The following is a 14,168-nucleotide window of genomic DNA, read 5'->3' on the forward strand; positions in this document are numbered from 1 at the left end:
TAGGTGACCATGTAAGTAACACAGACATACCTGTGTGTTCCAGATGTGCACACATTTGTCAAAAGAACCACTTGCCAGATACCTGCCATCAGGACTGAAGGCTACACTGTATACAGGCTCTTGGTGTTTTGTCAAAGTGTGAATGCAAATCCCTCGGTCTACATCCCATAACCTAACAGTAGAATCGAAGGATGCACTGCAAGGGGGAAAAAATATTTTAAAAGTAAAGAAATACTGTCACGCCCCCACCTCACCCCTAACTCCTAATGGCTAGCCCCAAATTCCTTATGAGAGGTAACATGGAGAGTCAGGGAGAAAGCAGTCTGGGAAGTGGGAGCCAGCCAGGAGAGGAAGCAGCTGAAAGGCATCTCAAGGTCCTGAATTGCATGTAAGTGAGCTAATTCACTGTGAGTCTTTTCTTTTTAAATAAGCCCTTTTATTGACCCACAATTTTGAATGGTAATTGACCTTTATTGTACTATACCTCAATTATTTGGGTCTTAATTACTATTTAATATTATTAATCAATATTTGGTATCATTGGACATAAAAACCTTTAGGACCTGAAACACTAATGACAAAACCCTGTGCTTTAAAAGTTGCAGGATATATTCCCATTTCATGGAATCTTCCCTAGTTTCCTCCCATATTTACCAGAAGTCTTCTTTTTAGAAGATCTATAAAAAGAAGATAAAACAAAAACATTACCTTGCTAACATAAGGTTGGCATTTGGATTACTTGTCCCTGGTCCTGTTGGACTCCATTTGATAGTATAAATTTCTTTATTATGTGCTTGCAAATCATGGACACAATTGTCTTGTTTCATACTCCATATCTAAACAAACAAAAAAGGGTATTATTATTCCACATAATGGCTACATTTAAAATACAAGCTGTATAACCAGAATCATGATTATAGAAGTCAGAGAAATATTTGCAAAGAAATTAGAATATAGTAGACTGTATTTAATATTTATTTCTCTAAAAAAAAAAAATTATAAATTAGCTTTACGCTCTTCCAAAATATTCACTATTGTGAGGCTTGAGGGCTGAATTAATTGCAGCCACTCTAAGATTACTTTCTTTCCCTTAAGATTACTTCTGTAGCTTCATAGGTTATAAATTTCAGCACTCAAGACGTTCTATGATTAATGATTCTAAAATGCTGAATGCATTCGTTTTTATGCCATCCCTTAAACATCTCTATTATAAAGTCCTTTTAGAATCTAAAATCAGGAAAGGCTTTACTATGGAGAGGAGAAAATAAATAAGCAACTTATTAATACTAATGTTTTATATAGAAGAAATTATGAGAAGTAATAGAAATAATAGTTATAGTTAAAATGGTGAGCAGAGAATAACCTTTCCTGAGCTGAAAACATACTTCTATATATAGATTAAAAAATATTTATTTTTTTAAAGCAACAATTAAATGAAGCTTACACCAAGGTTATGCCTGGCAAAATCATTCAATAAAGACATTGGGTGGGTAGCGGGGGGCAGGGCGCGAGAGAACTTTGTAATCTCTTGGCAAACACAAACCTCAAAGCCAGCTGTAGACAAACAAACATTAGCTGGATTTCATACTCTCTGTAACGTAACTGGTAAACGACAGTAAAGCCATACCGTGGTGTTTTTGTGCCCTATGTATTTAACCCCTGTGTAAATAAATCCAAATGACACATTTCATCTGACTTTTCACTAGCATGAGAGACTTTTGAACCCTCCCATCCCTCATCTCCCTTGAAATATTCTCTACACACTCTTACCACTTCGGTCATTCCTTTTGGAAGCACATTCCTCTTGAGCTAGCAATTGCTTTTAAGACTTTGTTTATTTATTTATTTTGAGGTGGGTTTACCCACTTTTCACTCTATGCTTTCTACCTATACAGTTCATTCATACTCACGGCTGTCACTGACTATCCAGTTGTTGAGATTTACTAAATTTTTATCTCAAACAGAGTTCTCATCTGAGAATCAGATCCACCTGCCTTTGCAATCTGCATGGCTAAAAGGTACCACAAGCTCAATATGTCTGAAACAAATACGTGATCTTCTCAGTCTGGTGTTCCCTGTTCTCAGAAAATCGCTCCACTACAATTTACTCATCCGTCTAGTTTCTGCTTTAAAACTCTACATGAGCTTTTATTAGTGTTAGGATGAAGAACAGTTCTCTAACAATTTCTAGTCCTGACCTACCTCCAGCTACAACTCGATCCCTGACACTAGGATCTCCAGCCACTGGCCTTCTTTCATTTCCTCTTTTTCATTTAGCACATGTGCATTCAAGGAAAAGTCGGAGATATAACCATTAAAAAAGCACTTTTACTAGCAATGTTTGCAAGGGAGTCCAGACTTGAGAAGAACTGTCTATAAAAAAACCCACAGCAGTTATTTATGGGAAGAAAATATCACCACATTACCAAGGCTAGCCTGTTCATGACAGGGGAAAGCAGTGTTCCCACATGATTATCTTATCTGTAGGGGTCATTACGTCTGCACTCATTGGTGTTATAAAGCAGAGGATAAAAATGTTTTCCTTAGGGAGTTAGCATGTTGGAAGTAGGGGTTCAAGGCTTCATTCATCTTTGTTAATTAGTATCAGGTTGTTCTTTATCTCAAAACACAAAAAGCTTTTTTACCCTCACTGTAGTATGTGATATGCTCAGGCACGGCAAGATGTCAGTTTTGCTTTAACTCGTGCATCCAGAAAACACAAACGCATGTTAAAAGGTAGTTGTTGGCATTTCAACTAGGCTCACTCACTAAGAGATTCACTTCTGTATCAGATTCCCAGCAAGGGTGGTATGTGCTCATACCACAGACAAATCCAAGTAATATAATTCATGGAATTTCCATCAAATCCATCAATGCTACAAGGTCTTCTATACTTATTAAATCTTTACACGTGCAAATAAACTTAGATTTAATCACACCAATATATGACTTTCTAATGGTGAAGATAAGATTTAATTACACCAACATGATTTTCTAATAGTGAAGATAATGTAAAATACACTTCTTTAGTATTACAATGCCTATTGTACAGCAATCATCATACCAGTATTTATTGGCTATAGTCGATTACTTTTATGATGATTTCAGATAAGAATACATAAAATACAAAAAAAAAAAAAGATGATTAACCATTAAAAAGTCAAACGAGTCCTCATAAAAATCCAGGTTTAAATCTTCAATGAACTACATATGAGAGAAACATTCTAAAAAGGCTTAAAATGGCCAGAGCAGCCACACTGTAAACCCCAACCTGTTTCTCCCATGATGATAACCGAATTACCTTTAAAGTCATGTCATCAGAACACGAGGCCAGGAGATTGCCAGTTGGGTCCCATTTGATAGCATTTACTTCATTCTAAAAATAACAGCAAATATACACATTTTCACTTTATAGACTGGGTTGCCCTCTGGACATGAAACATACATACTTCAAATTCACTCTGAAACATTACCCATTCATCATAATCACTTAGAGTAGAGAAAAAAAGGTTTCTTACCGTGTGTCCCTGGAATGTTTTAATAGGTCTGTCTTGTCCTAATTTACAGACATGAATGCACATATCTGTACTACAGGAAGCAAAGGTGTTGTTGCTCTGCCAGTCAACATCCAACGCTGGTGCTAGAAAGAAAAACAAGGCAGGGTTTGCACTTAAGCCACATGCACTGAAATCTAGGCATTTTAGTTTTGAGTCATGGTTGGACAACATTCTTAAGTATGCTAACAGGAAGTTATAAATATTTTAAACTTTTTAAGAAACTACGGGTTCTTTTTAAATAAGGTATTTACATTACATTAATAAATATTAATAAATTTCAGTTTAGCTGTCTCAATGCAAGATACAGCCTAATGGAAAGAACACTGGCCTGGTAATACAGACATGACAGCTTGCTCTGTCCATTACTAACCCTGGTCTTGGTTTCTCATTAGTAAAATGATAAAATTAAACTTGATGATATAATTCCTTTTACTTCTAACTTCTATGAGTGTTCAATGGACAAGAAGCCTTGATGACTAAATCATTCTCTAATTAGTAAATCCTAAACAAGTCACTCAACTTCTCATGCTATTTCCTCATCTAAAAATAGGGATAATATACCAACTTTATGCACAGTACGTAGAGGTGTTGTAAAAACCAAGTGAGATGATGTGTACAGAAATATAAATTACAAGAGCTAGACAAATGTTACACTGAATAAATATCATTCACATTATCATCTACTCAACTGACACATGGAATATTGCTTATGATTTGCACATATTTTTTCCCCTGATTCTTGTCAAGTACCTCTTAAAATCTACATCACTGAACTTAAAATCTCAGAGGCCCAAAAGCTGGCTGGCATTTTAATACTTATTCCGATTTTAGCTCTGATATGATTCAAGATTCTTTCATCTTCCCCTGCAGCAAGGTGCAAAGACACTCTATGATGAGTAACACAGATTAGAGTAACGACAACAGGCAACTGGGCTAAGCAACAGGAACACACTAAGAGCACTGGATTTAGAAAAGGGGTCAAAAAACTATGGCCCATGAGCCAAATCCAACTCACTACCTGTTTTTACATGGCCCATGAACTAACAACTGTTTTTACATTTGTAATTGGTTGGGGGTAAAATAAAAAAAGACACATGATATATGAAAACATGAAATTGAAAAGTTAGTGTCTGCAAATCAAGTTGTATTAGAACCCAGCCAAGGGCATTCAGACACCTAGTCTGAATGATGACTTCTGCACAACAGCTGCAGATGTGTGTAGCTGCAACAGAAACCCTATGACCCACAAACCCAAAGTGTTTCTTTTCCAGAGGTTTGTGAAGCCTTGATTTACAGCAAAAACTTAAAAGAGGAGAAAAACAAGAGGGTTAAACTGTGTATACTCATTTTTAGATATACGAAACATTTAATAAAGCTGAATGGAGCTGGTGTCCATGGGATGGGGGGAAAAAAAGCCACTCCCTAATTGTGTATATTTAAGTACAAAAGTAACCGAAGGAAATTGCTAGAAAATGACATCATGTTTGGTGAAGTAGAGGGTTAGTGAAAATGAGAGAAATCCTTAATAAAATGGATTGTCAGAACAATGGACTCAAACATACCAACAATCATAAAGACAAAGGAAAATGAAGACTTAAAGCATTTATAACACAGAAAGGAAAAATGAATCAGTATTTTCAGAACTATACCAAGAAATCAGGGGGAAAAAAAGACAAAGGACAATAGGCAAGAAGCTGATTTCATTAACTGGCTAAAGACAACCAAATAAACACCAAACTTTCAAGTGTAGCTCAAGTAAGCTAAAGGTAGAAATAGGACCCGATATTAGAAGAACTAGCTTTGGGTGTATTTCTACAACGAAAAACCAGGAGTCAGGACACAACCTGAATTGAGGATACCCGGCAAAGGAAAGTAATGCTTACAAGATGGGAAGGGAAAAGTTTAATGAGCACTTACTACGGAGGGTATGGAACTTGAAACTATGATATATTTAACTCTCCCAAGCAACCTTCTGGAAAATACAATGGCTCAAGAAAATATTAATATAAATCTACCTTCGTACAAAATTTCAAATTGTGAGAATTACCTCAAATTAAAAAAAGAACTAATCAAGAATCACATACTTTTAGAGCTAGCAAGCTGAGTTAACTGTTGTTGTTAGGTGCCGTCAAGTCAGTTCCAACTCACAATGACCCTATGTACAACAGAACAAGACACTGCCCAGTCCAGCGCCGTCTTCACAATTGTTATGTTTGAGCCCATTTGTTGCAGCCACTGTGTCAATCCATCTCACTGAGGATCTTCCTCTCTTTTGCTGATCCTCTGCTTTACTAAGCATGATATCCTTCTCCAGGGACTGGTCCCTGCTGATAACACGTCCAAAGTAAGCGAGACAAAGACTCACTGCCCTTGCTTCCAAGGAGCATTCTGGTTGTATTTCTGTTTCTACTACTGTCATAAGGCAGCAAGACTTTTGGCCAGCTGTAGTCACCCCTTGCCCCAACAGCTCCTCTTTACCTGTGCTATGTATCCAATCTCCAGCTTGTGAGGCTTTGCTTTGCTACTGAAGACTCCCAGTGGCAAACTTCTCCAGAGAACCGCCCTGCTGCTATGTCCTCTACCCCAGGGTGGTGTGGAGGGTAGGTACGTGGGGGTTTCAAAATATTAAACTTTATTAAACACTGTTACTTAACATATCATTGTAAAAATAGTATTAACAGAATGCTCTTGGGCAAATAGCTTCTAGTGTTAGGAGGTGGCTAAAAAAAAAAAAACAAAAACAAAACGGGGGAGAATAGAGGGGAATGGGTGGGGCTGAAAAACCTAACTTAGAAGTTAAAAATGTAAAAATTGCCATGAAGGTCAAATACAACCTATCTTCATTATCTGCAGATTCTGTATTTGCACGCTTGCCTATTTGCTACAAGGACTTCTAGTGTTTTTAAGGTCATCTGCAAACATACTCGTGTGTTGTAGCAAAAAATTCCAGGCTAAGGTTCAACAAGGCTAGTTCAATATTCACCAATTCAGTGTTCACAGGGGTTTTCTAGAACAAAACTACTATAAATAATGAGAATTGACTATATCTGCCAAGGTACACCAGGGTATTATTTGGGACAGAGTAACCTGCAGAATGCTAGAGAAAAGACTAAGAAAACTAAAACAAATAACCTTTAGATTCATTTAAAAAAAAAAAAAAAAACTGTACATAACCAAGTAAAGTTATTTGAGCAAGGAGTGCTGCAACATGGTTACATACTTAGTGGTTTCTGATATGCCTAGCTCCAAAGATACAACGGTTATAGATTGATGTAATCTTAAAACATATACCTCCTTACTTTATTCTTAGGAGGCAGAGCCAACGTGGTGCTATAGACAGAAGCACCACACCATTCCTCTACAGCAAAAACCCGGAAAACTAAGTAAAACAGATACAAATGTCAATCCTGGAACTCTAAGAGCCAAATGAGGGGATAAAGAACTCAACCAAGCACCGAATGGAATACGAAACGGACAGAGAACACAGAACAAGAAAAGCTATAGAGTGGAGGTCCCCTACCAGCTAACACAGCACAGACCTGCCACCTTGGACCTCAGCCACCAAGAACTACAGACAGGGAGTACAGGAAGGCAACTTCACGGAGCTCCCAACAGGAAAGAGAGCACCTGGTAGCCAGGGACACGTGTCTTCCCACCCACCCCCCCCCCTTTCCCTCTATTCAGTCTCTGCCACTTTCCAACGGGCCACACAGCTGCTTGGCCAGAGAGACAGCAGCTCCTTGCTGCTCAGATTCACTCTGCCCCCACTGGTGGCTCCTGCAGTGGTAGTTTTGGTGTTATTTTGGCCTTTTTTTTTTTTTTTTTTTTTTTTGCTTCTTCTCTTCCTCTCACTTCCTTCCTTTCCTTTCGCCTGCCTAGCTAGCACCATGTGCCATCTCTGCCCGCTCTTGACGGGACATGCCACCTCCAGCACACAGCTTCCCCGTGTCTGTGCCACCCCACCAGCAGGCTCCCGCAGCACCACGTCCCCCCCCACCCCGGTTTCTTCTCCCTTCCTTCTTTCCTCTCTTCAGCCCACCCAGCTGCATGTGCTGTCCTGCCCCTTTTCTTGATGGGCTGTGCCACACTGCTCAGCTATAAAGCCACTAGAACATAGCCTCTCTGGGTCCACACCACCCCCACTGGAAGGCTACTTCAGCGCATTTCTGTTTTCGTTTGTTTTTCCTTTTCCTTTTTTTGTGTCTTCTCTCCCCTCCCCCACTTTCTTCCTTTCTTTTCTCCTGCCCAGAGAGCCTCCCCAGGTCTAAGCCTCCCCCACAGGTTGGCTCCCTCAGTGCCATGATTTTTAATTTTTTCTTTATCTTTCCCTTCTCCCTCCCATTTAGGCCCTGTGCTGCCTCCACTCCTTCTTGATGGGCCATGCTGTGCTGCTCAGCAAGAGAGACATCAGCTCACTGCCACCCCAATCCCGCCCTGCCCCCAGTGACCAGCTACCCACTGCACTGTATTTTGTTTTTTCTTTCTTCTCTCTCTTTCCCTTCTTTTCTTTCCTTTCTCCTGCCCACCTGGCCCTGTGCGCTGCCCATGCCCCTTCTTGACAAGCTGAGCTGCGCCGCTTGGCTAGAGAGCCACTGGCACACAGCCTTCCTGGGTCTACTCTGCTCCTACTCACTGAATCCTCCCTCGCTGTAATTTTATTCACTTTTTTTTCTTTAATCCTTCATTTATTTTTTTGCTTCTGTTTCTCTCTCTTCTTTCTCTCACCCACTTAGCTCCACATATCAGATCTTCTCCCTTCCCTCCTATCTGTACCACACATCGAGCACAGCACTCTCAAGTGGTACAGGCGTGGACCACTGGACCTCACCTGGCACTGCCCCCGGCCCTGCCCTGTCGGTCCCAGTACATGCCGCAAATGACCCGTCCCCACCCCTCCCCCTCTGCTGGACCTGCCCTGCTGCACCATAGCTGAGCAACTGGCCCTGCCCTCCGGACAAGGTGGTGAGAAGTTTCATGACCACAGATGAGCAAGCAACAAATATGTCCAGCCCACCTGCCCAGACATACCCACATAAAGCAAAAAAGCAGGATGAAACAAATAAATCTATAATCAATAAACGAAGAAAATAATTCCTGAATGTCCTAAAGACAGCAGACAATACGAAAACGTATTAAAAAAATAGGACAGGATGGCTCCAGAAAGAGTCCAAAATAAAACACTAGATCGCCTTCCAGTAGAAGAAAAGGCATTGGAACGACCTGATAGGGGATTCGAAACTCTAATATTCAGGGCTCTCCGAAGGATGAAGACAAATGCAGATAAAAATAAGTAAACAATAGACAAAAGCATGGAAAAGACAGACAAAACAATGGAAGAATTCAGGAAAATAATACAGGAACAAAATGTCAAAATAAACAACTAGAAATCACGTACTTAATTTCTAAAGTAACTGAGTCTAGAAAATACAAGTTCTTTAGGAATATAGCCCTAACTTAAAATCTCTTTTAATTTAAGCAATACATGAGGCGTATATTTGCCATTGCTGGTCTCATTTTAAGTATGATAAAAGAAGTTAAAAGTTAATTTGCCCAAGGTTACATAATCTTTTGAAATATTGGAACTAAGATTAAAATTTATGTCTTCCCCAATTCTAATTCCCCCACACGTCTGTCAGTTTTGTCATACTGTGGTGGCTTGAGTGTTGCTGTGATGTTGGAAGCTATGCTGCTGCATTTCAAATACCAGCAGGGTCACCCAGTGTGGACAGAGCTTCCAGGCTAAGACAGACTTAGGATGAACAAATCTGTCTTGGAAGAAGTACAGTGAGAATGCTCATTAGAAGCAAGGATGGCAAGACTTCATCCCACATACTTTGGACATGTTATCAGGAGGGACCACTCCCTGAAGGACATCATGCTTGGTAAAGCAGAGGGTCAGCGAAAAAGAGGAAGAGCCTCAACGAGATAAGACTGATACAGTGGCTGCAGCAATGAGCTCAATGTGTAACAATTGTTGTGAGGATGGTGTAGGACCTGGCAGTGTTTTGTTCTGTTGTACACAGGGTTGCTATAAGTTGGAATTGACTTAAATGCACCTAAAAACAATTTTAAATCACTTTCATTAACCCATGAAGCCTCTATTAAAGAGAAAGAACAAATCTACAAGAAAGAGGAGAAAGGCACATTTATTACTCATTTACTTTTTATGTCTTATGCTAGAGTTTTACATGGTAGAAAATACAGTGCCAGTAATCAACAATATGGCAATTAAAAATGCATGATAGACTCCTACTTCCAGCCAAGATAGAATAACAGGGACCAAATTTACACCCTGCTCAAAACAACCAAAAACCTTACAAAATATATGAAATAACAGTTTAAGGCACTGGACATCAGGAACAAAGGACAGTTGTCCCTGAGAGACAGAAAACCAACAAAATGCCCCTTTAATTGCACAAGCTTATAATCTGGAAAGAATTTCCAGGTCATGGCACAGGGGAACTCTCCCTAGACAAAGATCAATGGAATTCCTGAGTTCAGGAGACAAAGCAGGGAGTCTGGGAAGACCAAGGGAGCTCGAGTTCACAGGACAAAGGGTTGAAGAAGACAGAGCTACACAGAGATTTCTAAAGATGCAGTGGGTCTCACTCATTCGGCTGAGCACTAATCAGCACAGTGTGAAGAAATAGCTGAGGCAGGGAAAAGAACCTGTGAAAAGGATTAGAAGAAACAACGCCTGATATTCAAGGCTGGGAATAGTGCTTATATCTACCAGTCAGACTAGAAAATCTCATGATTCATGGAAAACTGAGTAAAGTACACATAAGGTTCTTCCTCAGTAGCAGGAAATAATTAGCCCTACATTGAGCATTATTTCAGTGCCACCTAACAAAGCTTAAAATCAACACCCAGAAGGATCAAATTGTTTCCAAGTAACTTGTGTCTCAGAACAAAGTTCATAAATACTTGTAAGAATACAAAAATACCCAGCAACCAACAAAGTAAAATTCACAATGTCTCACTTCCAATAAAAAGTTACCAGGATGCAAAGAAGAAAAATATGAGTAAGAAGTCAAATTATCAAAACTGACCTAGAATAGTCAGAGATGTTAGAATTGGCAGATAAGGACACTAAAGCACTGTTACTATATACCGCATGCTCAGAAAGCTAAGACATAGAAGATGTAAAAACAACAACAACAACAAAAAACCAAAGACCTAAATCAAACTTACAGATATAAAACTACAATATATAGGACAAAAATGTACTGAATGAAATGAACTGCTGATCAGACACTGCAAAAGGCAAGATTTGTGGACTTGAAGACCTAAAAGAAACTATTCAAATGAAAACCACAGAGAAGAAACACGGGGGGAAGGGGGGGTGGGTGATGAACAGAGCATCAGTAAGTTGTAGAACAACTTGAAGTGGAGTAAAATATATGTAACCAGAACCTCAAGAAAAAAGGGGGAGAAGGAGAAAAATATTTGAAAAACTATGGTCACAAAGTTTTCAAATTTGATGAAAACTATGAACCAACATAACCAAGAAGGCTGAAGAACACTACTGTCAAAGAACATCAAGAAAACCTATCAAGGCACAATATAGTTCAATTGTTGAAAAGTAACAGTACCAAGAAAATCTTGAAAGCAGTCAGAGAAAAGAAGAAATTATGTACAGATGAAGACAAAAATGATAGATTTCTTGTCAAAAATAATGCAAATGAGGAGTGGAGCAACATATTATTTAAAGTACTGAAAGAAAAAAAAAACAAAAACAAAAACACTGTCAACCCAGAATTCTATACCCAGCAAAATATCTTTCAAAAATTATGGTGAAGTATTTTTTCACACACACAAAAAAAATGAAAGAATTCATAACCAACAGATTCCAACTATAAGAAATGTTAAAGGAAGTATATTAGGCAGAGAAAAAAATGAAAACATGTATCTATGCAAGGAAATAAAGAGTACCAGAGAAGTAGCTACATGAGTAAATAAGATTACTTAATCTCTTTAAAATATCACTTGAAGGTAGATGGTGATAAGTTAAAGAGGTGTAGTATAAATTCTAAAGCAACCACTAAAATGATAAAACAAAGAATTATAGCTAATAAGAAAAAAACTGAATCATATACAATATTCCATTAATCTAAAGGCACAAAAAGAGGGGAAAAAAAGAACAGAGGAGATAGAGATACGGTCAATTTTAATGTATCATATCAAAAATCATATTAAATATAAATGGTCTAAATATCAAGTATTATAATTAAAAATCAGAGATTTTGAGATTGAGTAAAAAAGCAAGACTGACTATATGGTGCCTACATAAAATACGCTTTAAATATAAAGACACCAACAGATTAAACGGAAAAGAATGGAAAAAGAAATATCATGCTAACACCAATCAAAAGCAAGCTGGAATGGGTATACTAATACCAGGCAAAGTAGATTTCAGAGCACAGAATATTAACAGGAAAAAAGAGGTCACTTCACAATGATAAGGGTGGGGTTCAGTTCAACATGAAGATACAAGATTCCTAAATGTTTATGCACCTATTAATATTACTTCAAAACACATGAGGTAAAAACTGATATCTCCAAAAGAAATACTATTTTTCCAGTTATTGTTTGAGATTTCAATACCCCTCTTTCAATAACAGATGGGACAAGAAAAGAGAAAATCAGTAAGGTTATACAAGATTTGAACAACATTATCGAACAACTAATACGCATTTAGAGGAACGATGGAATTAGAAATCAGTATCAGAAAGATCTCTAGAAAACCCCCAAATATTCAGAAACTAATAACACACTTCTAACTAACCATGTGTCAAAGAAGAAAGAAAAATGGAAATTATAAAATATTTTGAAATGAATGAAAACACAATATATAAAAAATTGTGAGATGTCATTATAGTAGAGGTAAATTTATAGCATTAAGTGTCCATATTAAGAAGACTAAAGGTCTCAAATCAATGGCCTCAGCTTCTACCTCAAGAAAAACGAAAAAATGGCAAATTAGACTGGCACCAAAGCGTCCATAAAAGAACAAGTTAGTAAATACGGAATTCATCAAAATTATGAATTTCTGGTGTTTGAGAAACATTGTTAAAAGAATGCAAAGACAAGCCACAGACCGGGAGAAAATATTGGTTAAGCATATACCTGATAAAGGACTTGCATCCAGAATATATAAAGAACTCTTGAAACTCAGGAATAAAACCACCCAATTAAGTAAAAGAACCAAAGAATAGATACCTTCACAAAGAAGATGTGCAGATGGTAAATGAGCACATGAAAAAATGCTCAACATCATCAGTCATTAAAAAAAAACCCATTGCTATCAAGTTGATTCTGACTCATTGTAACCCCGTAGGACAGAGTAGAACTGTCCCACAGAATTTCCAAGGAGCATGTGGTGGATTCAAACTGTCAGCCTTTTGGTTAGCAGCCTGAGCTCTTAACCACTACACCACCAGGGACAAGATACCAGTACACATCTATTAGAGTGGCTACAACTAAAAAGACTGACCACATACCAAGTATTCGCAAACATATAGAGGAACTAGAACTCTCATCCAGTGCTGATGGGAAGTAAACCACTCTGGAAAGACAGTTTGACAGTTCCTTAAAAAGTTAAACGTGCACATACCATATGATCCAGCCAAAGCTCCTAGGTATTTACCCAGGGGAAGTGAAAGCTTATGTCCAAATAAAGACTTGTACATGAATGTTCATAGCAGCTTTATTTGTAACAGCCCCAAACTGGAAACAACCCAAATTTTCTTCAATAGATGAATGGATAAACAGCATACATAATAGAATACCACTTAATAATACAAAGGAATGTACCTCTGATACCTGTCACAGCATGAATTCAAAATAATAGGTAGCGTGAAAGCCAAAAAAAAAGTACATACTGTATGATTCCAATTATGTAAAATTACAAACTAATCTATAGCGACAGAAAACAGATCAGTTATTATCTGAAGACAGGAGGGAGAAGAGAAGTATCAGAAATGGCTGAAGGGAATTTTTGAAGGTGATGGAAGCTTTCATTGTCTTGAGCACGGTAACGGTTTTGGGGGTTATACACATGTCAGTATGAATCAATTTGCACAACTTAAATACATACAGTTAATTTTATGTCAATTCTACCTTAATAAAGCTGTTTTAGAAATGAAAAAAAAATTATAAGAAAGAATACTGTGGGTAGACTGAAGTTTGTGATTTCAATAATATCTAAACTTATACAGTTTTACTCAAATAATCTGTTCCTGTTGAGTCAATTTCAACTCGTGGACACCTTGTAGAATTGCTCCATTGGGTTTTCTTGGCTGTAATCTTTATGGAAGCGGATTGCCACAACCTTCTTCCACAGTGCCGCTGTGTGGGTTCAAACCACCAGCCTTTAGGTCAGTAGTTGAACCCAAACCTTTCGCACCACCCAGGGACCTAGTTAGGACTAAATAGGATAATGTACAAAACTAACACTATCTGTAGCACAAAGTTGATATTCGTTAGATGGTAGCTAACACTGCCACACATGTACTTACTTCAACTTCACTACACTCCTATGAGGTAAGAGAAACTTTTACCAGGCTTAAGAGAGGCCCAGGAAAATTCCATCTGGGGGACAGCTAGAAG

General features: G+C 38.1%; 1 protein-coding gene across 10 annotated transcripts in view; it reads right to left on the reverse strand.

The window, feature by feature from the left end:
* TBL1XR1 (TBL1X/Y related 1) overlaps positions 1–14,168 on the reverse strand; it is a 190,293-nt gene that overhangs the window by 16,744 nt on the left and 159,381 nt on the right. For all 10 annotated transcript variants that reach the window (XM_064275495.1, XM_064275494.1, XM_064275491.1 and 7 more), the window contains 4 exons: positions 3,519–3,640; positions 3,302–3,376; positions 709–836; positions 31–196 (listed from right to left, as the gene is read on the reverse strand). In XM_064275495.1, the coding sequence (XP_064131565.1) occupies positions 31–196; positions 709–836; positions 3,302–3,376; positions 3,519–3,640 (491 nt within the window). The remainder of the gene's footprint in view (positions 1–30; positions 197–708; positions 837–3,301; positions 3,377–3,518; positions 3,641–14,168) is intronic.

This window comes from Loxodonta africana, chromosome 23 (genome assembly GCF_030014295.1).
Source record: "Loxodonta africana isolate mLoxAfr1 chromosome 23, mLoxAfr1.hap2, whole genome shotgun sequence".
In the NCBI taxonomy this organism is placed as follows: Eukaryota; Metazoa; Chordata; class Mammalia; order Proboscidea; family Elephantidae; genus Loxodonta; species Loxodonta africana.